Source organism: Primulina eburnea, chromosome 4 (genome assembly GCF_022965805.1).
Source record: "Primulina eburnea isolate SZY01 chromosome 4, ASM2296580v1, whole genome shotgun sequence".
NCBI classification, from domain to species: domain Eukaryota; kingdom Viridiplantae; phylum Streptophyta; class Magnoliopsida; order Lamiales; family Gesneriaceae; genus Primulina; species Primulina eburnea.
Genome location: NC_133104.1, coordinates 40,317,062 through 40,344,735, shown reverse-complemented (window position 1 = coordinate 40,344,735; position 27,674 = coordinate 40,317,062). Strand labels below are relative to the sequence as shown.

The 27,674-nt window shown below is 37.8% G+C and overlaps 2 protein-coding genes across 6 annotated transcripts; both read left to right on the top strand.

Moving 5' to 3' along the window:
- Positions 1–760: 760 nt before the first annotated feature.
- Positions 761–19,388, top strand: LOC140828900 (protein SWOLLEN 1-like). 5 transcript variants are annotated; one of them, XM_073191780.1, is made up of 16 exons: positions 761–1,050; positions 2,281–3,791; positions 3,914–4,375; positions 10,855–10,932; positions 11,017–11,150; positions 11,257–11,690; positions 11,853–11,905; positions 11,999–12,106; positions 12,182–14,016; positions 14,207–14,315; positions 15,973–16,153; positions 16,694–16,761; positions 16,865–16,995; positions 17,090–17,896; positions 18,827–18,923; positions 19,011–19,387. In XM_073191780.1, exons 2-16 carry the CDS (start codon positions 2,291–2,293, stop codon positions 19,028–19,030), a joined length of 6,018 nt encoding a protein of 2,005 aa, XP_073047881.1. In that variant the 5' UTR covers positions 761–1,050; positions 2,281–2,290; the 3' UTR covers positions 19,031–19,387. The 5 variants fall into 5 exon arrangements, with proteins under 5 accessions (XP_073047881.1, XP_073047880.1, XP_073047879.1 ...); XM_073191779.1 differs by having other exon boundaries at positions 3,956–4,375; positions 10,855–11,150; positions 19,011–19,388; XM_073191778.1 differs by having other exon boundaries at positions 3,935–4,375; positions 10,855–11,150; positions 19,011–19,388.
- A 2,202-nt stretch (positions 19,389–21,590) lies between these two features.
- LOC140828901 (metalloendoproteinase 4-MMP) lies at positions 21,591–23,032 on the top strand. The gene has a single exon (XM_073191781.1). It carries the CDS (start codon positions 21,799–21,801, stop codon positions 22,900–22,902), a length of 1,104 nt encoding a protein of 367 aa, XP_073047882.1. The 5' UTR covers positions 21,591–21,798; the 3' UTR covers positions 22,903–23,032.
- The last annotated feature ends 4,642 nt before the right edge of the window (positions 23,033–27,674 follow it).

Below are 27,674 nucleotides of genomic sequence, written 5' to 3'. Positions count from 1 at the left end.
ATTTAATAAATTCTTTTGTATCTCTATTTAGTGTATATAATTGTATTCAATTTGTTTTCTCAGTATCATTTTAAATGTGTGTTATAAAATTTGCCTATTCCCTGATATGCAAAAAAAAAAACAAAAAAACTCTATAATTGAGGCAAAGTCACCTCTTTTTATCTGTCTATGTGAATCTTTGAATTTGATGCTGATGAACAGATATATGATGATTATGAAAACATAAATTTATTTTATTCGATATAATTTTTGTAAACCTAAAATGCAATAAAATCCCAAAATAACTTGAAAGATTTCGACTTTGTATTTCATATAGATTATATCGAAAAAAACTTGTCATTTAATACACACTAAAACCAATATAAATTAATAATGTTGAGACTACGACATTTTATTAATTTAAAAATGCATTAATTTATCCATAAATTATCATGTTAATTGAATTAATATATAAAAATTTCATTATACATATATATATATTGAAAAAAACAAGTGATATTCAATTTATTTAATAAAAAATATTTATTATTAATTATTATGTATGAGACAAAACCTAATTTTGTTTAGTGTAATGAAATCGAATGGTACCAAACGTGTGCATACCTATCTGAATTCATTGCCCCTCGTGATTTGCTTAAAACCCAAGCCTGATTGGATCTTTCAAGGCGCCATCCAATTGGATTCAGACACGTTGATCATCATTTTTATTATCCCGAGAATACCCTTCCCATGTCTGAAATTCAGTCGCGTTCGCCCGTATTCACAATTTCTTCGTAAATGAAAAAAAAAAACTCGTTTCCTCTCGTAAAGAAACAAAACGGGACTCTCTCTTTGTATACATACAAATGTTTGTATGTACGTGCCGCGCCCAGGGGTGTAAAGGTTGAGGAGTAGAACAACGCCGTTGGGTGAATTTGGAGTCTACTGAGGAGTTTGGAGTGTTCTCGGCTAGGGTTATGAAGGAAGGTGTGGTCGTTCAATTGGGATTAAGTTGGTGAGGATTTCGTCCCCGGATGGAGGGAGGCAGCGTCTCTACACTTACTTCTTCTGGTATTCTTCATTTCCTCTTGTTTTTCATAACAGTATCGTCGAGGCCTTTGAATATTTGGTATTTATATTTTTCTGGTTTTTGATAGAAAAAGCGGAGATGTAGGTAATGGGTTTCGGGGTTTCGTTTACTATTCTATAGATGCTTGAAAATGGAGGGTTATATGTCGGTGAAATTGAGGGTTTTCGTATATTGTGGAAGGAATCGTGTTTGTAGAAGATTGAGCTGATTCTGCGTTAGAAATTACGAAACTTTTTGTTTCTTCTTCTTTTTAGGGACCAAGATGAGTTCTTTTCCTATTAGCATTCGATTAGGGTTTTGAGATGTGTTAGTTTCCCTGTCTTTAAGTTTCTTTCTTATTTTTGTTGTACAGTAGTATACTAGTTTTACTTTACGATAGTTTCTAACCTTCAACATGGACATGATCTGTCGAGTTTTCGTTAAATGTGGGTATTATTTATGTCCCTGTATTGCAGTACTTATCTCTGGACTTCACTTTCTTTTGTTCTGTCTCGTAGGACATTTGTCTTTTTTCTTTTAGTTTTTTCTTACGTGGGTTGCAATTTATTTATTAATATCTAGAACTTGTTGAATTAGAATGCATACCCTGTAACCTAAGTATGGTTTTGGCTTTTTGCGCCGATATTTATGGAAGAGTGGTTAAAATTCTATAGCATTTCGGGTCTTTGTTTGAAAAGATCCGTCTTAGCCCTTTGTTATTTTAGTTTTGGTGTAACTGCACTATGGTGAAGTTTAGTAAATTGGTACATAATAGGCCACATGTTATAAAATGTCATCGTATTTCAACTTGACGGACAATCCACATCAGTGATTGTGCACAGAGGCTTGTTTTTTGTTTTCCTTTAGTCATTGCTAAACAAGCTCGAGACTAACCAATACCTGAATATCAATGTTAATTCGAAGATATAGCCTTTTGGTTCATTCAATCATTTGTATTTCATATTTTTCATCTTGGCGTGGTTGTTTAAGAACTCAGATTGTGAACTTGATAAGTATCATGTTGAAACATAGGAATTGAAATGTGAATGATGAACTAGGGTACATATAGGATAGACCATTGAACATTTTTTGTGGGATGTAGTTGTAGTGCCTTGATGGATTCATGATGGTATTTTCCTATATTTTTATGAAATTGCTGTTTCTTTGATTGCTGTTTTTCATAAGTTTCAATTCTTCTTCAATATCCCTTCTCAGTACTTTTTTACTCTTAGGTATACACCGATGGACTATGATGACAATGACTATGGAGGCCATAATCTTCACTTAGCTGGTGAAGAGAGTTCTAAAATTTCCTCTGTTTTACAACCATTTTCTCTTCCCAAGTTCGATTTTGATGACAGCCTTCACGGGCATTTAAGATTTGATAGTTTAGTTGAGAACGAAGTTTTTCTCGGTATTCCAAGTCAGGAAGATAATCATTGGATCGAGGATTTTTCTCGTGGAAGCAGTGGAATAGAGTTCGGCTCCAACCCAACAGAATCTTGTGCTTTGCCGAGGCATGACAATGTGTGGTCTGAGGCAACATCATCAGAATCTGTTGAAATGTTATTGAAGGCAGTCGGACAGGAAGAGGTGACCCCAGGTGAAATTATGGTTGAGGGTTCAGACCCTCAGCTTGGTAGCTCGATGAAACCAGTGGAGGTTAACTTGAAGAATGACCAGATGGATTATGTGCTTGAAGGTGAAGGTGGTAGTTTAAAAGTGACAGGTGAAAATTTGCATACAGACCTGGAGAGCTCCATGGACAATCAAGGTGATTCAAGTGGCTTGCCGAATGAATCTCTTAGCAAACATGACCAGGAAAATTTACCTGTTTCTGGCATGGGAGTTGATAATAATGAAAGCTCTTCCCAGATGATCACTGAGAGCATTGTGGAGACTGGTGACGTGGATAAGTTCTGTAATCCCGATTTTGTTAATACAATTAGTGTAGCAAAAGTTATTTCCGTGGGAGTGGAGGTACGAAAGGAAGCGGGCAAAACGATTAATGAATTAGTGGGTGGGAATGATGCTGAAGACATTAGTTTAAATATGCCTTGTCATCTACAAATTCCTTCGAATTTGGAATCTGCAGATCATGCAGTTGATATTCATGTTACTACTATCGGTGGAACTTCCGTTATTTCTGGGAAGGGAGAGTCCGTGTCTACATTTGAGGGTTTGGATGAGGCTTCTTTTGTTGCTGCAGGTGACAGTGATTGTGGACCTGCGGTCTTCTCTTCAGGTACAAAGATCAAGCGGCTGTCTGAAGGTTGTGATATGTTAACTGACGAGCCATTTTCTCCCCTTCAAGGAAAAGAGTTTGTTGTGGGAATTGGAATAGAAGACAGTCAGAGAGATGGTCTTGGTAATTCAGCAGATTCGTCATTTAATAGTGTGGGCTGCATGAAGAAAACAATGATTGACGATATCACAAATGTGAGAGAGGTTGCTGCTATACAGGAAGAAAATTTAGAGCATGGGGATCATGTTCCTGCCTTGCTACCTGGGAGCATACAGACGTGCATAGAAAATGATCTTTCGGTCAATTCGGATGTTCATGAATGTAAACTGGATGCTTCTAAACGCGAGAAGGACGACAAGAAGTTTCCTCTTGATTCAATGATTTTGGTATGTGATGATAATGAGGAAGAGGGAAGGTCCACCTTTTCAGGTGAGGTAGTTGAAGTAAATCTGAAGGCAGCTTCATCCCAAGCCGTTGATTCTACCGGGGATAATCCACGTATGTCTTCTGCATGTACATTTTTTATCTTGTTTTTTCAACAATGCCCTAATCTTGTCTCAGGTCTCAGTCATCAACCCAAATATGCTCTGATATCTGTTTTATATTCAAATGCGTGGCAGTATTGAACTCAGAGGTTTCAGGTACAACTTTGATAACATCAGGTGTCATAGGAGGTGATTTAGCTGAATGTGATGAGAGTGTCACACCTTCATATGATATACGGAACAGGGATCAGAATAAAGCAATTAAACTTGAAGCAAATAAAGAATCAATTATATCAGGGACGAAGGTGTCCTTCGGAGTGGCTGATGAGATTGCCCCTGCTATTGGATCTGAAAAAGACACACTGTCTGATTCTACTCCCGTCATAGAAGCTAAGAGAGACGATCAGTCCGCTATCCTGATGGAAGCTTCCAGAGCCGCCTCGTGTGAGAAAGCTAGTAAGGACTTGAAAGAAAATGTGGAACATTCTGCCCCTAGCTTGACTGTGCAAGATGATCTAGCTGAAGCTGTACTTTCGGAGAAGCCAAAAGAAGCAGCAGAAGGAAGAAGCACTGGAGAAAATTCTTTAATAGTTTCAGGTAAGCTATTATAATGTGTATCTGACATACTCTTTTCAAGAATCAATAGACACAATCATGGTTTTCAGATCTAGATTTCTTTTTCCTTTGACCTATGCGTCTTCCCATAATTCTGGGGTGCAGTACAGTTTGCCGTCGCAGAATAAATTATGCCAAGATGTTTTAGCATTGTGGAAATGGATTTGGCCTACATGCATGCAAGATTCATGATAGGCACGAGAAATTTTAAAAAAATCAGTTGTTATAAAATGAAACCAAGATTATTTTAGGGTCATTAATGTTGTTTGAGGAATCAAATGATTCCCATAAAGACTGTAAATGTGCTGTCAATGTCGAAACTCCTATTAAAGACATGATAAAGCTATGTTTTATTAGTATGAATGAAATTGCTTTGTGGATATAAATTGATTTTTTTTATAGGTGAAGATATTATTTTAATAAAAAATTATAATTACAAAAGTGGACCAGAGGTCCACGCATAATGAAGTTAGACCTTAAGTCAATTTAGCATGATGTTAGACATCAATTCATATACAAATATGAGACATAACGATTTAAACTCCATGCTCTTCAAACTCCAACTTGAAACCCTGAACTTAATTTTGTCCCATCAATCTTCAAGCAAGTCTCAACCAAACTAGCAAGTTGGAAAAAGGCTTACTTATCAAGAGGAGGTCGCCTGACTTTGATCAAATCAGTCCTTAGTTCACTGCCTACTTACTTCATGTCAATTTTCAAGGTTCCGAACAAAGTGGCAAAACAATTGGAAGCATTGATGCGGAATTTCCTATGGGATGGAGCCGATGGAGAAACGCAGTACCATGTTGTCAATTGGAATCAAGTGTGTAAACCGATAGACAAGAGGGGGATTAGGATTGGGCAGTATTCGACTGAGGAACATGACACTGTTAGGGAAATGGTGGTGGAGAGGCGCTGTGGAAGATAACTCTCTTTGGAAAACAATCGTCGGTAGCATTTACGGATTTCACAATAATGGCTGGGACTTAAGGATCGCAAGGAACACGACTTTTAAAAGCCCTTGGAAGTTTATTTCTCGGTCCTACTCGACTTGTCAAACACTGATTAGTACGGTGCTCAAGGGGGGGAATCTCATTAGGTTCTGGGAGGATAGGTGGGTGGGTTTATTGTCCTTCAAAGTTGTTTATCCTCACATTTATTTATTATCTACTGTCAGAGACAAACCTATTTCTCAGTTCTTCACAGTGTCCAGTACTCAAGGTAACTCAGTCATATCATGGGATATTAGGTTCAGGAGAGGGTTGTATGATGTTGAGTTGGGCGAGTTCACTGATCTTTTAGGGGTTTTAGAGTCAGTATCTTTGAGTGTGGGTTCTGGGGATGTCAGGGTTTGGTTAGGAGATTCATCCGGTGTTTTCTCTGTCAGTTCTTTATACTCATCATTTTTTCAGAGTGGTACACACCCTTTTTTTCCTTACTATTACAACATTTGGAAAGTTCCTATCCCACAAAAAGTTAAGGTATTCTCTTGGATAGTAGCTTTGGGAAAATTGCAAACTTGTGACAGCATACAGAGGAGACGGCCGGATCATGTTTGGAATCCACACTGGTGCTACTTATGCAAGAAGCACGAGGAAGATCAGGATCATATTTTGCTTTAATGTTCATTCACGACTAGTGTCTGGAACAAGGTAATGCAACATTTGGGTTTCGAGTGGACACTTCCAGAATCGTCAAGAGATATGTTCATTTTGGAGAATGAATTTCTCACATGAAAGGGATTCAAAGACTTCTGGTACATAATCGTTCACTGTGTTTTTTGGTCGATTTGGTTGGAGCGCAACAACAGATTATTCAGTGACAAAGAAGAATCGAGAGATGACGTTTGGGAGAAGATAATATTCAGGGTGGCGACGTGGACGATTAACGTAACAAAGTTTCGGACATACCTTTTATCTGATTTGATTAGGGATTGATGTTATATTTTTTGTTGAACAATTTACATTTATGGGTTGTTTTCGAATTTCGTGGATGGCTCATCCACTCGTATTGTAAACTTTTAACATAATTAATATAATATATATTAGTTTCTGATAAAAAAAAAAAACGAACTAACATCCCTAGTTCCCGACTAATATTCGTGGCAAATAAATTGTAGTGCCCTATCCCAAGTCACTACTAAACATACTAATAAGCATGCATAAATAAACTTAATAACAACAATTAAACAGCGGAAACCAAATAACTTAATCATCTTACAATCCAAACGAAAACAGAACAATAATCTTGGTTTTAAACGTTAAGACAACCATATCAAATCTGTAATCCTGCACGAGAATATGAGAAACCAAATAAAACCTCCATTGGATCACTGCCGAAAACCCAATTGCTCTGGCCACTGGCCTGGCCATTAAAACCGTCCAACTTAAGACTTGCCTCGTGGAATGGGATGTCCAAGATAAAAACAAGGACGCGAGCGACAATCCCCCATTACGAGAATGTACAAGTATACAAACCGATATGATGCATGCGAAATGCAATATGCTTGGATATCAAGGATCAAGTTTAGAATCTGATGCTCAGTCTAGAGACGCTTGAGTGTATATTCTCTGGTCTGCCATAGGTATATTTTGGCTCACACACTCATCATCAAGACGTGGACCTATAATGTCGCATCAAAGCCCACGGGTCTCGTCAGACATTGTAGCTCTCGATACCAAACCGTCCACGATACAGAACAAGTTTGAGCGGTCCATACAAACGAAGTATGTCTCAAAAGATATCAGGCCCAAAGTGATATGCCATGCGTAATATGTTAAAGTAGTAAAATATGTATCATGTAACAGATAAATATACAGCATATAAGTGTGTATACAACGCTTGAATATCTTAATCAGTATATTAGTATATCACTAAAACAATCTGGCAAAAATTATGCTCGTTTGAACCTAGACAATACCAATATACTTAAATCACTATCATGCTAGATCCAAAATCACTGAACATACTTCAAAGTTCTTTCTAATGATCCTTAAATCACTATTTAAAGCTTTAGGATTATACTTGTGTCCGTCGTCAGCTCGTTGATGACGTCTCGATCTATGCGTCCAAGTTCACCTACCCGTCTTCGAGTCGACACTAGCTCCGAAGCTTCCCGACGCTAAACTGCCCTAGAAACTTGCTAAAAACATAAAATATATGGCTAGAACTCGAGAGAGAGAAGCTCAGGGCAAACAGTGTAGATAACAAATGAAACAAGCTTCTATTTATAGGCTACATCCAGAGTAATTCAGAAGATCCAAACTAAATCTTATCTGTCGCATGTCATAATCTCATTCGTCTAGTTGGATTTCTCGGAATAATATAATTTGAAGTAGATTGAGTGATCTATTTTAGATTCGGTGGATCTCAACTTGTTGATCCTCAATTAATCAATAACTTAATAATGCTTAATTAACTATTCTTTGATCATGTTTTAGTTAGTATTTCATTCAAATAAGGACGGGGTCATTACATAAATCCCGGGTTGATCTTGGGGAAACCCAAGTGATTTCCAGTTCAACCAAAACATTGCACGAGAGATGGCTCGTAAAAGGACATTGAACCAGCAAGTGATCCCAAGTCTCAACCTCCTGTCGGCATACATGCACCAACTTGGACAAAGAGAACAATTATGAGACCTCTTTTGCATCGACTCATGCATAGGCTATTTTCTAGACATTGCTGTCCACGAGAACACTTGAACCATGCAAGGGATTGGCATTTTCCATATGGTCTGAAAGAGAGGGAAATATGGATATATATTATCAAGAAAAAAAAGACTCAAAGGAATTCACAAAAAACTGCGACGAGGAATCCCGAATCCACTTCCTGATGTCTTCAGTAGCCTCGATCAACCCGACCCTTTCCAAAGATCGAAGAAAAACTTGAATTGTTCACCTCCTCCTCCTTCAACTCACATGAAAAATGTGAGTTCCGAGAAATAGTTGAATGATTGAGTGATGAATCGAAACACATTAAGTGGGTATTGGCCTGATTATGATCGTGGAGATTTGAAATAACGATTGAAAAAGATCTTGAAAAGAAGAATCTCCCACCATCTGTCCTCCTAAAACCTGACCTCATTACCCCCCTTAACCACACACCTTACTGAAAGTCGGATATATTCTAGAAATAAATTTCCAAGGACTCCAAAAAATAACACGCTTTCTAATGTCCGCATCCCATCCATTATCCCGTAATCCATATTTGCTAACAACAATTTCCTTCATAATGATTCCCTCTTACTAGAAAATCTCCACCACCATTTCCCTAAAAGAGTCCTAGTCCTCTAACATATATTATCGATACCAAAACCCCCATACGCCTTTGGTTTACAAACCTGGTCCCAAGCAACAAAGTGACAACGTTGGCCATCAGGGCCTTCCCACAGAAAATCTCTCGTAATCTTCTCCATGGATTCCACTACTTCCCGGGGACCCTGAAAAACGACATAAAATATATTTATAATGTGTTCAAAACTGCTGAGATCAGTCTATCTACTTTCTCTAGATAATAAAACTTTATTTCAGCTTGCTAACTTCTTAGACATCTTAAAAATGACTCGCTCCCAAAAAGTCACTTTCAGTGGATACTGCTCAAAGGTGCCCCAGATACCTTATGGGCCAAGACTCACTCCCACAATTAATCCCACGACCTAATTTTTCCTCTACCTCTTCTTCACAGTTGATACTTGATCCTGAGACATATTTTCCAAAATGATCTTTAGCCCTGACATTCACAAAAGGGAATGCAGTATCCTCATCAGTAACCTCAAATGGTTATCATTCTTCGTAAAGAATCAAGTATCGTCCGCAAACTGAATATTTGAAATTTCAATCCTCTCATGCGGCCATGCCTACTGCCAAACCTCTGAAAATGTCCATCACCTTAGCCTTGTTCACCAGTCTACCCAACACATCTACCACCGAGTTAAAAAGAAGGGTGATAGTGGGTTACCTCTCAGTTTTTTTCGCCATTGAATTTTCCCCTGACCCTACCATTAACTATTATTGAGAGAGACTCTCGTCAGACATCCTTTTAACATATTCTTTAACGCCCCCGAAACTTTTTTAAAGTTACACAAAATCCAAAAAACTCCGATCGACATTGTCGTGAGCTTTCTCAAAATCCACCTTAAAAACCTAACCCCTCCTCTTCTTTAACCTACTTTCCTCCTCAACTACATTTGCAATTAGGTAGCTGTCTAGAATCTGTCTACCTTCGATGAAAGCACTTTGAGAGTTTGCTATTGTGATGGTAATTACCTTCTCAAGTCTTAAGCATAACACTTCAGTGATGATCTAGTAAAGACTTTTGACCAGACTTGTTGGATGGAAGTCCTTGATTTGAACAGATTCTTGCTTTTTTTGGAATCAAGCATATGTGTAATGCCATTGATAACGGCCTCATAAATTTCCTTGGAACACCTTTAGCAAGTTCCCTTCAATTGTGCCCCAGCATTCTTTATAAACTGCAATCGTGAACACGTCTGGTCCCGGTGTTTTTACCCGTCATTTTCAAAGGCTGCTCTCGTAATCTCCTCCCCCTCGTAAAAAGGACTCTCGAGTTCTGTCCTAGATTCAATATCAATAGTACTCCATTCCACTCCTTTTATACCCCAACCCCCCACTGTCAGTCTTCCTGTATAGATTCCAGAAAAACTCTGTTAAGTGAGACTCAATTTGATCTAAATCTGAAATAATCGACCCATCAGCACTTCCAACTTGCTAATAATAGTCCTGCTCCTATGCTGGTTGAGCAACGAGTGAAATTTTTTTTGTATTGCAACCCCCCTCCTCTATCAGTTGCATTTCATCACATTTTATCACTTGCTCCGTATGGATTCTTCGACTCCCAAAATGTTTCTTTAGTATTCTGTGATTTTAATTGGCATGAACACCTTTGATTGTCATGTTGCGGAAGTACTTTGCTAATTGCAGAGTTCTTTTGAGTCAGCTTTTAGGTTTAGCTACTTTGATGCCTGAAGTTGATGGCGTTGTCTTTGGACGAGATTCCAAAGATGATTCTTTCCTTTGAGGTGGATCTTGACTGGAATAGCTAAAACAAAACAAAGTTATTGAGGATTTGAGTGCATGTCTCCAGTATCATTTTTGAGATCCTATATTCTCGGTAATGATACGGGCAGTGATGCTGTGTCATCCTAATTGTTGAACAATAAAAAGATCTTTAAGACCACATATTGATGCTTACTGCTGTGGGAGGGGATTGGTATTGTAGCAGATAGTAAGTTTTATATATATAGCTCTAAATCTGTAGCAATTCAGTCTTCTTTTTGGATGGTGACGCTCTACGTCGAGCTTTTTTCTTTTCCTTCTGCAAGATAGATGAACCTTGTATTAGCTTTGAATATCTGGTAGTAGTATATTTATTGTGTTCCTGATTCATTTGTTACTGATTCATTTCTATCAACTCCGGATTTCTACTGTTGGTCTATGCAGCTACCACCCAGGCTGTTGATATAGATGAACTGAACCAGCTTTCTTTGCCTGGCTTTAGTTGTACTGAGCTTTCACAAGGTAAAGTAAGCAAGTGTGTCTCTCTTAAAAACACTGACTTGAAAAATGTTGGTAACGTTTTATCATCATCTGTGGATGCAAAAGCAAAAACTCTCTCCAAAGAAGAGGGGATTTGTACTTCAGATGTGAAGCATTTAGGAAGTCAGACCAAGTCTAATGGAGATTCCATTACTAGTTTGCAGTCGATTCCCGGTATTCAAGCAAGCAAATTGGCTGTGGTATTCCTTTTCTCTTGACATGTTCTGATTATTTTATGACATTATATCTGTTTTTCTGTCAATTTGTTAGCATTTTGCTCTTTTTTTGCTATGAATCTGTTTGAAGACTGGGGATTTTTCCCCACCAACGACATCTGCTGGCGTGGATCTCATGAAGGGAATTTCTCATGAAATTTCTTTGATGTCTGATGGGGTGCCACCATCTGGAGGCTTTAAAGGTTCCACTGAACGTAAATCAAGACGTGGAAGCAGTAAATCTACGAAGGAAAGTGCAAAAACGGGAAATCAGGTGAAGGAAAAATCACTTTTGAAGCAAACTGAAAGGGGGGATAAATCTTGTGGTCCGGTGAGTCCGCTGTTGGCGGGCCAACTCATGACACTCGAAAGCGCTATGAAGCCAAGGGCCACTGTTTCTATTCCTGGATCCATTTTACCGGATCTAAATACTTCTGCTCCACTATCAACTTTCTTTCAACAGCCTTTTACAGATTTACAGCAAGTGCAACTGCGAGCGCAGATCTTTGTTTATGGATCTCTTATGTAAGTTGTTTTTCGCTCTCTCTCTCTCCAATTGCTGCACCGTATCATCTTGCAGTGGCTCCAAAATTTCTCATTTCAGATTCTTGTGAAATTTTTTTATCTTTTGTGCTTCAATTTATCCTCCAGTTGATCTAATTATGGCTGAATGGTTGCTTCTTGCAGACAAGGAGTAGCGCCCGATGAAGCTTGTATGGTTTCGGCCTTTGGTGTGTCTGGTTAGTTCCAGTCTTGCTATCATGTTTAATAATGAATAAGTAATTCGTTTTTGCTTGCCAAGTTAATTTTTATTTTTTCTCCTAAAATTACAGATGGGGGCAGGAGCATTTGGGAACCTTCTTGGCGTGCTGTTGTTGAAAAGCTTAGTGGTCTGAAAGCCCAGGGATTTAATTTTGAAACACCTGTACGATCAAGCTCAGGTACCTTAACATTTTGTCCACTCTGTGTTTTTCCAATTTATTGTTGGCTGACTGACTTGGTGTGGAGTGATGCAGGTGCTAAAGCTCCAGATCAAGTGAATAGACAGGCTTTTACTGGAAGTGAAGTTCTTTCATCTCCTGCTGGTCGAGCAACCAACAAAGTCATCTCTTCTCAGGCTGTTAATCCATTGATCCCTCTCTCTTCACCCCTGTGGAGTATTCCCGTCTCATCTTGTGAGGCTGTGCCATCTAGCTGCACAGCCAGATGTACTGGTTTTGATTATCCGGCTGTTTCTCCCATGCATCCTTATCATACCCCAGTCATACGGAATTTGGTGTCACATACAACCTCTTGGCAAGCACAGGCTTCCTTCCCAGTACCCTGGGGTACTTCTTCACAAAGTTCTCCATTTGATATCAGTTCTAATTATGCTGTGTTCCCGATTCCGGAACCAGTAAAGTCAACAGCTGTAGTTAAAGGTTCATCTTCTGTTTCCTCTGGTATAAATCATGTATCTCCCATCCCTGCAATTCATACTGGGTTTACCGCTCTATATCCCGAAGCTTCCTCAGTTGACTTGAAAAAGGGTCCGTTGTCAACCACCCCGAGTTCTGCTAATACAAAATCTCGTAAGAGAAAAAAATCTTCTGGTGTTGATGGTGTTTTACAGGCTTCTGTGACTGCTAAACCGGCAGATTCTTTCTCTATACCTGTAATAGATAACCGATTGTCAAAAAAGGCTTCTGCAATGGAGGATTTTGGTCGAATCTCAATTTCAGATTCAATGCCCGTACCTGTAGCTAGTACTCATTATTCTACACCAATTGCTTTCACTGCCCCTTCTAGTACTTTGCCAAAGGGCAAAGCCATCCAGTTTATCCCTGCTGCATGGCCCTCAATTTCTAGTGATCACCATAAGAGTGGTGATCCAATCATGGATAAAAGGGCACTGGTTCTCGAGGAATTTAGCAAGGTTGAGGAGGCTAAGTTACATGCTCAGGAGGCAGCTGTCCACGCTGCTGCTGCCATAAGGGACTGTCAAGGTTTGTGGAGTCAGTTGGAGCAGCAAAAGAATTCTGGCCTGAAGACAGAAGCCGAGGCTAAATTAGCAGCTGCTACTGTTGCTGTTTCAGCAGCGGCTTCTGTTGCTAAAGCCGCAGCCGCAGCTGCAAAGGTCGCATCAAATGCTGCTATGCTGGCAAAACAAATAGCTGATGAATCAGTAACCAAATGTGGAACTCTCAGTGCACCTGAATGTGATACCTTGAACTCTGTAAACAACTTGGCCAATGCAATTCCTGTATCGATTCTGATGGGTGGAGATTGTGACAATACTTCCAGTTCTGTGATATATGCTGCCAAAGAGGCTGCTAGGAAAAGGGTTGAGGCTGCTTCAGCTGCCACGAGGCATGCTGAAAATCTTGATTCCATTGTAAAGGCAGCGGAAATGGCAGCAGAGGCCGTTTCACATACTGGAAAAATTGTTGCCATGGGCGATCCTTTCACTTTGAGTCAACTGGTGGAGGCCGGACCAGAAGGATATTGGAAAGTTTTGCCGGTGGCTTCTGTGCCAGGTTCAAAATCAAATGACGTGAATAATAACAAAGCTGACAACAGCAATGTAGCAGTGATGTATCCTAAGGATATGCATGTTACTAGTCATATCACATCGCCTGCTCAAAGGGAGTTATCTAGAAATGTGGATACTGGTGTCACAGTTGAAGAGAGTCTTGGATCTTATATCAAGCATGGGGAGAAGAATTCAAAAGCTCACAAGGATAAACGAGTGACTGAGTTAGATAAAGCCAGTGGCACTGCTGCCGAACCATTAGTTAAATCGAGATTGAAATCCTTCACTCCTGCTACATATGATAGTACGGCAATCATAAAAGAAGGTTCCATTGTCGAGGTTTGTGAGCTTTATTGGATTTTAAGTATCTTATACTTATTTTAGATTACCTGGTTTAGACTATGTGCCTGTGACTTATTTTCTAATGTTTCTGTTGCTTAATGTTTGAGGTTGAGACAATTAATCCCATGGAGTTGATACTTAATTTTTGGCATGTCGTGAGGAAATGTGGATTGCTTTTATCCTGTAGGTTCTCAAGGATTGTGGTGATTCCAAGAAAGCATGGTTCTCAGCTAATGTATTGAGTTTGAAGGATCATGATGCCTTCGTTTGCTTCACGGAACCCCAATCAGATCAAGGTCTGTGACTAATATTTCTTAAATTGTTTTGCCTATGTTGTTTGGATCAATTAAGGTGCCACTGATTTAAAAAATGTGCAAGGGCTTATTTCTTTTTAACTAGGACGTCAATTTACAGAAAATAGTAGCAGTATCACATTGTTTGTCACATCATTGTTCTTTTAAAACAACGCAAGAATTGTTTAGACTGCAATTTTCATTTTTCAGAACAGAAATATTCCTTGTCAACAAAGAAGCTTAGGAAGACCTCATAAACACTTTTGGTTCAGTATGACATCGAGCTTAGTTTAAATATTGGCTGAAGTGTAGGTTTGTTGATTATGGTGAGAGTGCCAAAGAGACAAGTAGGCATACGGAGGTTCAGTATAGATTGGAAGCGTACGAGCCCTCTGTAAACTTATGTAATAAGTCAGTTTTGGGAATGCAGTTTGTGTAGAGATTATCATAACTTTCAAGGTTCTTTTTTTATGATTTTTTGATGAAATCGGTGGAATTTCTGAGATTCTGCGTGTCAACAATATTTTGTCTTAAAAAGGTTCTTAAAAAGGTTACTGCTCTAGATTTTTTTACGGATAAATTTGAATTTCATGAACAATAGTAATGCACCTACAATTGTTCATAGGAGTTATCTTGTTGATTTGGTGAATGCCGAATTTGTTTTCATTAATTGGTGTTCTATCATGGAGGGAGATATTGGAGATGATGTTTCTCAGAGGGCTAGGCTGGTCGTGTGGAGTTTTGAGGATGTTATATATATGATGATTGGGGTAGTTTGTTAACTGGAGGATTGCATCTTGGGTATGTGTGATTGATGAATTCATTTTTATGGTTTTAAATTTTTTTTTTGACAAGTGATTTTTACGGGGCCATCTGTGGGGCATCAATGGTTTTTAAAATGGTTTGAATCCTGTAGTGTGTCCATCTGAAATGATAACATATTAAAAAATTTTTAATAGGAAATTATATTTTATTAACACTAGACTTTAATTACAAAAACAGACCAGAAGTCCAAGCATGATCTAGTAAGAACCGGGGTCATGTTAACATAATATAAAACTCCAATCCCTATACAGTTCATTATAATCACATAATGGATTGTCACTAAAACTTGACGTGATACAAACCTTGACCTTGATTTGCTTCTGATTTTTTGGTGATATTTAACCAACACCATTCAATAGACTTTGGTTCTGGTGGTGGTCATACACGGCATTCAGAAGCATGAAGATGCCTTTGTTCGAATGGATGTCGTGAGAAAATACATGTGTGATAGGTCATGGGCAAGTGTAGGATGAATTTTTTTTGTTTTTTTAATAGTTGAATGATAATGGTCTTATTTTTCTTTTGGTCATGTAAGCAAAAATAGTGGACAAATGCACGGGACAGTATTGGTATGGGACGGTGCCAGTCAGAACTGGTTTTCCAGTCAACTTCTTGTTGGAAGGAATGTTGTTCTCGGAGTTTTTTTTGGATGTTTTTAAAATGCAGGTTTTTTTATGTCTCAATTCTACAAATGTCATTTAGTGTTCTGTCATCTTGGTACTCTAGCTTTTCATCAAATTTGAGCTCTATGTTATTCTGGGCTAATACTCTTTATGCGCCTAAATCAATGATTGGGATCCTGATATCTTCTCACATGGATGTGCTCCTCTTTTAGTCTCAGAACAACTGAAGGAGTGGGTATCACTAGAAGCCAAAGATGGTAACCCTCCAATGGTACGCGTTCCTCACCCTATGACCGCAATGCAGTTTGAAGGGACAAGGAAAAGACGTCGAGCTGCTGTGAAGGATTATGCTTGGTCTGTTGGAGACAAAGTTGATGCTTGGGTGCAGGATTGGTAAGAGCAATCTGCTTTATATGATAATGGCTTGTTATTAATGCTTGCTTTGCTAGATCTTTGATGCTCTGCGATTATTCTTGGTGTGAAGTTTAATTAGCTCCCCATGGGTAGCAAAATAGGTCAAAATGTATGAAGATGCACATGCCTGAATGGCACACATTTAAAGATAAAGACTAGTTGATGCTTCTGTTATTTGTGGAGAATTTTAGTTGAATCGTATTTTGTTTGTTCTAACTCGTGAGAGTGGAAGAGAAATATATTTGCCCATGATTGTAAGTGACACCATATGGTCAAAATTGTTCTTATCACGATGCATTCTGCATTAATAGGAATACGTTTCAACCTGACTCGATGAATCTTTATTGTACATGGTGGTCTTTTGGCTGGGACTATAGTCACTGAGTCCTTTGTTTTAGTATACTATTTTAAAAATCACGAAATGTGTCATAATAAGTTTGCCTTTATTTGGCCTGTGAAATGATTCCGAGCCCTACTTTTTCTTTATCTATCTTTTCTCCATTGAACATGCTGTTTCAGTTGGCGTGAAGGGATTATTTCGGAGAAGAATAAAAAAGAGACAACCACATGGAATGTCCATTTCCCAGGTATTTCTTGTTTGCATATACGAATTATTTAGAATGTTAGGTACTTTTTGATGTGCAACTTTAGCTAAACTAGAAAAATATTTTCCTTTTCTGGTGTACATAGCTCAAGGGGAGACATTAGATGCTCAAGGGGAGACATTAGATGTCAAAGTATGGCATCTACGACCAACTGTAATTTGGATTGATGGCCAATGGATTGAGTGGTGCAGATCAGGGCAGGACAGGACTTCCCAGGTCTTATATTTTACTTCATTATATAGTTTAGAATGTGGTCTCACAAAAGTTTGTTTTAGCTGTCATCATACTCAGCTATGTGTCTCCATTTCAGGGAGATACACCAATGGAGAAGCGACCAAAGTTGGGAAGTACTGACATGGAGACAAAAGGGAAGGGTGAGCTGTCTAAAGCCATCAATTTCGCAGAAGTTGACAAAGCTGAAAACAGATTGCCTTTGTCTGCTGAAGAAACAGCTTTTAATGTTGGCAGTAGTAGGGATGGTAAAAAACCCGACATGGGCAGGACCATGAGGTCTGGTTTCCAGAAAGAAGGATCAAGAGTTGTAATTGGTGTTCCTAAGCCTGGAAAGAAGAGAAAATTCATTGAAGTAAGCAAACATTATGTTTCTGATAGGAGCACCAAGACTGTACCTGATGATTCAGTTAAGCTAGCTAAATTTTTGACGTCTCAAGGACCAGGATCAAGGGGATCGAAAAATAATTCGAAGATTGATTTGAAGGAGAAACAAGTAGCAGAGGCTAAATTCAAAGCTCCCAAGTCTGGGAAACCTCCGGCTATCCCAAGTAGAATATTACCTCGGAAAGATGGCTTAACCTCTTCCCGCTCTAATGCTAGCGATGCTGCTTTAACCAATGGTGATAACGAACCAGTTGAGAAAAGCCTTACTGAATTTGAAACCTTTTCCAATGTTCCTGATAGTGCAACTGTATTTTCTTCTCGAGTTCAATCAGAAAATCGCAAGAAAACATCAGCAGTGAATACTACGTCTGAGCGGCTCAAGAAAGGGAAACTTGCACCTTCCGGTGGGAAGTCGGAAAAGAATGAAGCAGATGAAAGTTTTGTTTTTGGTTCTATTGAACCCCGCCGATCAATTCGCCGTATTCAGCCAACATCAAGGGTAAGCCATTGTTAATCATTTACTGTTTTTCTCTTTTCTTATGCTTACCTGTTTAGTCTAATCTCGCAGTTTCCATAAGATCTACGCAATTGTTCATTTAATATTTTGGTCAGGCAAGAATCCCCTATAAATTGCACCTCAGTTTGGTATCACTATTAAGAAAAAGGATAAATGTTTTCACCCAAGCATTTGAGAACTCTTAATTCTATTCTAAAATAGATACAGTCTGGTCTAGATTGGTTGAAGCTAATTGTGCTTGGTTGGCTGAAACTTACTTTAATTTACCTAAGTGGAACATTTTTAGCCGGGATCTTGATTGTGCTATTAGGAGACTTTTGCTTGTGCATAACCCTATTTTGGTTTTTAAAAAGGACTGTCCAGTTGTTAACCTCCATCAGGATAATGTATTGCCTAAATCCGGGAGGTAAATATCTAAAAGCTCGTAGTTGCTTTAAAAGATTCTGAACCATCAAAGATGTCCTTTTATGAAGTCGAGTGGTGTAAATAATAACAGGTTTTTGCTGAAAGGTAACCTTGATTCATGACATGAAAGTTTGATTGATTCCTTAGATTCAGAAGAGTAGCTCATGACAGAAAATAAATATGGTCGCGGTGGTTGTACATTTCGAAGTAAGTAATACCCTGAAGTGTGCTGAATTGTGTGCAAAATTTTCATTTGGAAAGGGTTGATTTTATTCCTTTCTTTATGCTATATGGGCCGAGTACAACCGTATGAGTACTAATTGGGGGCATCGTGATTGTGCAAAAATAATTTCAACGAGGGTGGAAGTTGTATGATATCGTCGAGGAGGTAGATATCCCCTTTCTAGGGCTCTTACATCGTTTGGGTGTAATATGAAAATGTTGTGTCTCATAGTTCTGGCTTTGGTGTTGCATCATTTAGCAATCTGTTGATCTTTTACTCTTCAGCTGTTAGAAGGGCTGCAAAGTTCGCTCACAATCCCCAAGCTCCCATCCTCTTCACATGACAAAAGCCACAGGAGCCACACTAAAAACACATCTAAAGGTAATATTGAATGGCTAGTTTCACAGCTTGTTAATGTTGTACACGTTTTTATTTCGCGCTTAAATTTTACTGCACGATTTGTTACAGGGTATAGTAGCCACAATTGACAGGGAAAAACGGATATCTAGGCCATGCTATATGCAAGATTTCTTGTCATACTGAAGAAAAATGAGAATGGAAGTGCTCCATCCATTCTCATTTTTAGGCGTTTCAGCACTAAGTCTAGTAGTGATAGATGTTGATATTTATTTAGGACTAGAGAGTTAAAACTTGTATTTCAACTGGAATAGGCTGTATATGGAATCTGTCTGTTGTCTGCCCTTTGCACAATGATTGCAGAGAGAGATGTCTTAAATTCTGAACCCTTTCTTATTTTTTTAGTTTCTGAACCCTATTGTATTTTTCTGTAACCTAATTAGTAAATTATTATGTGAAGTGAACAAGGATTTCATGTCCCTTGAAAAGCCATTTAAATGTTGTTCTTATCCTAAATTTTTTTAATATTTTGAAAAGACAAAAATTTGAGTGAGACGGTCTAACGGGTCATATTTTGTGAGACAGATTTTTTATTTGGTCATCCATGAAAAAATATTATTTTTTATGTTAAAAGTATTTTTTATTGTGAATATCGGTAGGGTTGACTTGTCTCACAGATAACAGATCTCTTATTTGGTCATCAATGAAAAAATATTATTTTTTATGTTAAAAGTAGTACTTTTTATTGTGAATATCGGTAGGGTTGACTTGTCTCACAGATAAAAATTCGTGATATCGTCTAAATGAAATCGATAATTGAAGAAGTACCCAAGACATGATTAATGCATCTTCAAAAAAAAAAATTATTAATGATACAATCAGACACATCATCACCATCATTTGTAACATACGCATAGTAACCTATGTAATATTGTAAAGAAAACGCAATTAAAGACGACTTGTGCCCCCTAATGTCACTCTCCCTTATAATCAACCTTTCGAAATTCCACGTATATATATATGTATATATATGTGTATATGTTTATATTGAGAACTCGTGAAATTTAATATATTCAAAACGGACTTACGTGAAGAGAGATACCTTGTAATGTCCAAGGACTCAAGTTCAACACATAATTGTTAATTTGAACACGAAAGGTGTTCATATATCAATTATTAATTTGGCCAACAATAATTAATAATTTCCGTTATCTAAAATTAATTAGTTCCCTTTCCACCTAAGATCAACTTATTCCCCGTTAGTTCAACTCATCGATCTTTAATTCAGTTTAGTTGCAATCAGATGTCCTAATTAAACCTATATTATATTATTTTTATTATTATTCCTAGTCTTGAAATGTTTGCTGGAAAACTAAAAAAGTCGTCCAGCCTTTATAGAATTTGTGATGTTATAATTGAATAATCGAGGGATCTAGTTAATTTATATGTTAAGTCTTCTCTTCTACTTTAATCTTTCTTTTTCGATGCAAGTAAAAGAAATAAATGGAAATAACAATATAATTATAAAATTTAGGTCGCATTTGAATGAAATGATTTGGATTTATGAGACAATGTTGATTTGAAATGTGTTTCAAATGAGTAAGTTGGAAAGTTGACTTAGAATTGAAACAAAAATAATATTTGAGGAGAGATTTCAAATCATTCACTCTAAGTTTTACTTGTATGAAACAAATGCACTCCAAATTCAAAGCCTTCCAGATAAAGTTAAAGAAAATTTTGAATGAAAATTATGAAGCATGTTTGGGACTGAAGGAAAAAATGCAATATTAATCTTATATATTTGTCCTATTGCAATTTTGATCTGTGTTATTAAATTTCAGATTCGGTCTGTGATCTTTGTTAATTTGGTAATTTTAATCATTATATCTGATGTAAAGCTGATTTGACATTTACGTGACACTCGTGTTGCTTCTACATGAAGTTAATGTGTAAATGTCATATCGACACTTCGATGATAAATGATTAAAATTGCCATAAATTTAAGAAAATTGACGATATAAATGATCAAAATCACAAAATAACAAACGAAGACCAAAATTGCAGTTTTTTCAGGACAAAAAAATTAATGTTCTTATTTGAGAGAAATGGATTTTTAGAGGCGATTAAATGAAATTAAGAATGACAACACAATCAAACTACAACATAAATTACCAAAATCACAAAGTAATAAATATAGATGACCAAAATTGCAGATTTTTGGACAGAAAATTAACCTTGTTATTTGTGGGAGATGGAGCTAGGATTTTTGAGAGGCAAAAGGATATAGATAAAGAATGAGGAAACAAGAAAATTCATTTAAAAATCGATATATCCCACCTCCGCACGCCCTCTTGTTAAAGTCCTCCGCTAAGTACCTGCTAGTGCTAGATTCACCCCTCTATTTTTATTTTCATGATGTAATATATAAATATATTTTTATGCATCTTCTTCTTTATTATCTAATCTGATAATCGGATACGAAATATTGGGGATATTTGGGAGAATAACCTCGGTCAAACTTTATTTTTAAAAAATAACAATCTCCGACATATTGTAACTCTATGTTTTTTTTTTTTTTTTTAAAAAAAGTCATACTTTGCTATGTTGATCAAATGGTTGAACATGTGTGAAATGGTAAGTTCACCCACCAAAACAACCTTGGAATCTCCAAGGAAAAGTAACATAAAGCAAGAATCTTCCAAACGTCTGTCACAGTTTCTTGTGCATCGGTCTTATCTATCCTTACAATACAACCAAGTCAAATTAAATATCGATGAAAACTAATCTCTAATTTGTTTTCTTTAAACTTTGCCTTAAATATATCTCCAATCATCCTTTATTTACACAGCAAAAAAGATTTTATTAACTAACGACCCAACCAATCCAACCCAACCCAACCATGTTTCCGGTTTTCAGTTATTACAATAATCATCGTACTTGGACCTGCTTTGTTTTCTTCTTCCTTTTATCTCTCCCGCTTTTTCCCGCCATGTTTCTGCCCGATTCAATATCCGAACTGAACGCCGATGGGTTGACAAACAGCTCGTGGCATGGTTTCATGAGATTCCTCGATGCTGGAAAAGGCAGCCGGTTCGACGGCATGGCGGAGCTTAAGCGTTATTTTGGCCGCTTTGGGTACTTGCCTTTTTCGTCCGGAGACCATAATTTCACTGATTTTTTCGATGAGGAGTTCGAATCGGCTTTGGTTTCGTATCAGAAAAATCTGGGTTTATCGGAGACGGGGAGATTGGATTATGATACGATGAGAGTGATCATCTCGCCGAGGTGTGGCGTTAGCGATGTGACTCCCGCCGCCGGCGGAAGGTTCAAAACTACGAGGCACTTCGCTTACTTTTACGGCAAACCGAGGTGGGCTCGACCATCTCCGATGACGTTAACCTACGCTTTCTCACCCTCGCACATGATCGACTACGTGAATTCGACGGACGTGAAGTCGGCTTTCAGGATCGCTTTTTCGAGGTGGTCCGCCGTGATTCCTGTGAATTTCACGGAGGCGAGGAGCTACTCGTCGGCTGACATAAAGATTGGTTGGTACAGCGGCGACCACGGCGACGGGGAAGCGTTCGATGGGGTCTTGGGGGTTTTGGCGCATGCTTTCTCTCCGGAGAACGGGAGGTTTCATCTCGACGCGGCGGAGAGGTGGGCTGTGGACTTCACGGCCGAGAAATCGAAGGTGGCTGTGGACCTGGAATCGGTGGCGACCCATGAGATCGGACATGTGCTGGGGTTGGCTCACTCCACCGTGAAGGAAGCGATTATGTACCCAAGTTTGAGCCCGAGGAAAAAGAAAGCGGAGCTCCGAGAAGATGACGTGGCGGGTATACAGGCCTTATACGGGTCAAACCCGAATTATAGATATGATTCGAAGCTGGAATCTGATATTTCATCAAGTTGGGGGATTGGTTCTGATATTAGGAAAAGAATGTTAAAGATAAGTGGGGTTCTCGTCGGAGTGGCAAGTTTACTTTCTCTGGGATTATGATTTCTTTTCTTAGATTTTGGGAGTCATATTCACTCCTAATTAATTTATATGTTTTTTAAAAGATTTATACGTTCTTTTTATTTTCATTGAATTGTAAAAATACAAATATACAAAGTGAATTGAAAGATAGTTTGACCATATTTATTTGAGGGTTGACTTTTTTCGCTATTATTTTAAGTGTTCTTATATTAGATTTCGAACCCAAAACTCGTCTTAAATTTTTGATCTTGATACATATATAACATGAGTAGGTCTCTTATGAGACGATTTCATGAATTTTTATATGTGAGACGGGTCAACCCTACCGATATTCACAATAAAAGTAATACTCTTAGCATTAAAAGTAATATTTTTTCATGGATGACCCAAATATGATATATGTCTCACAAAATATGATCCGTGAGACAATCTCACATAAGTTTTTGTCATATAACATTAGTTCGAGTTGCTATGGTAGGGGACTGCACTGTGGGGGATTGCTTTATTACTCCAATTAAAGCTTTTGTCAAATTTTTCGGGTCAAAATAACTGACTTCAACATTAAACATTTGAAGGTTGACTCTTGAAATGAATCAAAACAAATGAAAAACACGAACATTTCTCTATGTCAAATTTGTCCAGTTTTCTAATTAGTCTGGCTTTTTTTTACTGATACGATTGGTTTCAGTTAATAATTTTAAAAACATTATTACCTGAAAATGGAATAATCAGATTGAACAAAACTAAAACAATAAAAGCAAAAATTTGTGTGAGACGGTTTCACGGATGTATTTTGTTAGACGAATCTCTTATATGAGTCATCCATGAAAAGTATTATTTTTTATGCTAAAAATATTATTTTTTATTGTGAATATCGGTAGTGTTGTCCCGTCTCACAGATAAAAATTCGTTCGACCGTCACACAAAAGACGTATTTAACAATAAAAATATAAAATGCCTTGTGAATTATTTATATTAAAAATATAATCTTATTTAATATTCGATGAAATAATATCCATCCATTTGTATCGATCACAAGAATTCAGTCTCGTCACCACAAATCTTGAAGATATGTTAGTCTACCATAGTACTGTTGAGAATATTTTTTAACAAATTAACAATACCACACAACCCATAATACTGTTCGTGTGGGGACCCGAACCTAATCCATCTTCTTAATCATTATTAAGATCATTTAATTAATTTGGATCTAAATTTTTTTTTTTAATACAAATGCGGAAACGTAAAGTAATCACTCTGATATAAATATCAACATAAAGTACAGATCATGTACAACATATGTTTATCGCAACTAGAGTTCAACCACTACATCAAGTACTGAAAATCACTATACTCTAAGTCTGGATCTCCACGCTAATCTTGAATCTCTCATTCTCTTCGTGACCTTGATCTTGTCCCACCTGTTGTCATGCACACATACTGTAATGCCCGAGAATTTAATTATTGTAATCTGATATGATTTACTGATTATGAATTGATGTAATTATAGCCGGGCCAGTTCGAGATAAGATTTGAGCAAGTATATGAAATTATACAATTTGGGCCGAAGGTATAGCGCCCGGGCGGGCGAAAATGTTTGTCCGCCCGAGCGCCATTGAGTGTTGGTAGAAAGCCGAGAGTCCTTCGCCCGGGCGGAACTTTTTGTTCGCCCGAGCGCGCTTGAATAATTTGTGAGGGCCGAGAGTTCTTCGCCCGAGCGGCAACTTTTGTCCGCTCGAGCGAGCGACGTGCAACACCAAGATATATGCCACGTTTCAGATGTGCATGCGATATATATATATATATATATATATATATATATATATATATATATATATATGTTTAAGCATGAAATTCTTCATATTTCAGCCGAGGGAAACGAGAAAAGCTTGAGGAAGAAAGCTTACGGTTCTTCGAGAGAAAAATTGATTGTTACGTAAAATCCGTCCGTCAGAAATTGAATCCGACTTCGGTACTGTGTTCATATCAACGCAGACTACAACTGAACGTAAGTTTTGTTACGTTTAGACAAGATTTGAATTTATGATATTGTCAGAATTGAATATGATTCAGATATGGCGTTTCTGCTACCGTAGATATTGTAGAATTGAAGTCAGATTAAAGAACAGACCGTTTCTGTAATTGTTATGATTTTTGAAAGATATTGACTGAGATTCTATATCAGAATTGTGCTAATATTCAGAGTATGATTGTATTAACACTGATTATGAGTTTCAGTATGATATTTGTGATGTTCAGAGTGACGGGGTTATTCAGATTATATTGTTAGGCCGTCGAAACATCAGTTGATTTAGATTGATCAGATTCAGATATGATTTCGACTAGATTGTGATATTATTGATATGACTCAGATTATATCTTGTTCAGACATTGATCAGATTATATACTGAATTGAGTATTGATCAGAACAGATTGTGTAGTGAGTTATTTACTGATACAGCGTAGTCAATATTGTCATTTCAGATTCGAGATGGACAGATTTGAATACCAGTCTTCGTCATCGTCAGACCGGGACGACAAAGGTATAATGCATGTGATATTCGGGAAGTCCCAACTCAAATGAGATATCATTTTGAGTTTCCCAACAAAATCACATACTAGACTGTTGTCTACATTTTATTATGTTTATGATTTGATTATAGAATTGTATTCAAGCATGTAAGTGATATTCAGTTATGAATATGATTATGCTTTGTTTACAGATTGTTATTCATTTCATTTAAGATAGGAAAGTCTTGACAGTCATTGTCAGACTTCTAGACGTTCGGTGTATCTCAACTTAGGAGCAGGTATTACTCCTATTGCCAGCCGTTGATACAGCTCGAACCGAAGTCTAGGAATAAGACGTACGGTTACCACGATCGGTTGGGTAGGTGACAGCCAGTGACGTCTTATTCACACCGGGATCCCTAGAGTTATAGTTGAGTCGAGTCTAGACATGATTAGACTAGAACTGCATGCTTATATGAATGGGATTCATAGATTATGGAACCCATTGTTATTGCTTTCAGTCATGATAGCATGTGTTTATGATTTAGATTGTATATGCATGCTTATCTGATTCGAGTTGCATGTTCAGTTAGATTAGATTTCATAGATGATGAACTCTATTACTATTGTTATTGCTTTTATGCATGACAACAGGTGGGACAGGATCAGGGTCGAGAAGACGACGAGAGAAGACGAGTTTAGCGTGGTGATTCCGGACTTGGATAGATTTGATTTTAATACTTGAAATTAGTATTTGAACCTTAGATTTAGGTTGTACAGTGTTGTACCTTTATACTGAAATGTAGTGTTATACAGATATGTATATTATTAGATGTCATTACCTTCCGCATTTATATTTTAAAAAGAAAAATTTTTAGACCCTGTTTATCAGAACTGATAATTAAATCCCAACGATGATTAAGAAGATGATTAGCGTCCGGGTCCCCACAACAGGTGGTATCAGAGCATTAGGTTCCAGAACAGTAGGTTCCAGAACAGTAGGTTCTAGAGCCGTAGATTCTGTAGACTGAGATAGAAGAGAATGAGCGGGGTAGATGAATTTTCTTCCTTGCATGTGTGTGCTAGCATGAGATTGATTTAATGTTGATTGACATTATGTGCTAGCATGAGACTATGTGTTACTGCTTTAAGATACATGTTTACCTGATTATGTGATTGGAATGGGTATTATGTATTCTTGAATATAAATCAGATCTGATTCCTGATCAGCAGTAAGATGATCAGAGAAAGATTAGAACAGATTGGTTGTACTGGATTACTAATGTTTTGGTAATCAGATATAGCTCCCCGAAGGATTCCTGAAAAAGGCAGTACTTCGTATGATCAGATAGATAGATCAGAATCTCAGATAGATGTGTCAGAAACTCCAATGGAAACGAAGTTGAGGGAATTTCAGTTACTTCAGCCGCCGATTCTCAGCGGTATTGAGACATCGGAAGATTGTCAGCACTGGTTGGATGACATAGAAATACTGGTTGATTTACTTGATTGTACCAATGAACAGAAAGTTAAATTGGTAGTTTATCAGTTACGGGAGACTGCCAGAAATTGGTGGATTATGATCAAAGGCATATTAGAACTACGTGGTATTATGATCACATGGGAAGTCTTCAAAGCTGAATTCTATCAAAGATTTTTCTCAGTTTCATACCGGGAGGACAAAAGAGCAGAATTTGAGAATTTGAGACAAGGTCAACTGAATGTTGAGGAATATGTTGCGAAATTCTCTACGCTACTGCATTTTGCTCCTCATTTGGCTGGAAATGACGAAGCTGTAGTGAATCAGTTCGTCAGAGGATTGAATCCAGAAATAGTTGCATTGATGAACATGCAGCAACCTTATCATTTTGCTGATGCTTTGAGTAAAGCAAGGAGGGCGGAGGCGAGTCTGATTAGACAATTGGGAAGATTGAGCGTGAAGCAATCCCAGACACAGCAATCCCCTCTTCAAATTGAGCGTGGCAGCACGAGTGGAAAGCAAGATTTGCTGAAAGCTCAAAAGAAGCCATTCAAGAAGTTGGGAAGTGGTTCCTCTAGCTCAAGTGGTTCCAGTCCAAGCCATACCGATGTCTATTGTAGGACTTGCGGAGGGAGACATTCCTCAGAGCAATGCAAAGGAGTGCTTGGTAGATGCAATATCTGTAAACAGCTGGGGCGTTTTGCTAAAGTTTGTCCCCAGAGACGGTCCCGAAGATCTTAGGGAACAGTGTTAAGTGAGAAACAGATCCAGAATTCACAACAGGTACTATTCTTTACGATTC

Excerpts from the sequence above, each read along its gene's own strand:
- LOC140828900 (XM_073191776.1), top strand. The coding sequence starts at position 2,291 with ATGGACTATGATGACAATGACTATGGAGGCCATAATCTTCACTTAGCT. Across the intron at positions 3,792-3,913 it reads TTCTACCGGGGATAATCCAC|TATTGAACTCAGAGGTTTCA; the intron begins GTATGTCTTCTG and ends AATGCGTGGCAG. Across the intron at positions 14,316-15,972 it reads GGAACCCCAATCAGATCAAG|TCTCAGAACAACTGAAGGAG; the intron begins GTCTGTGACTAA and ends CTCCTCTTTTAG.
- LOC140828901 (XM_073191781.1), top strand. The coding sequence starts at position 21,799 with ATGTTTCCGGTTTTCAGTTATTACAATAATCATCGTACTTGGACCTGC.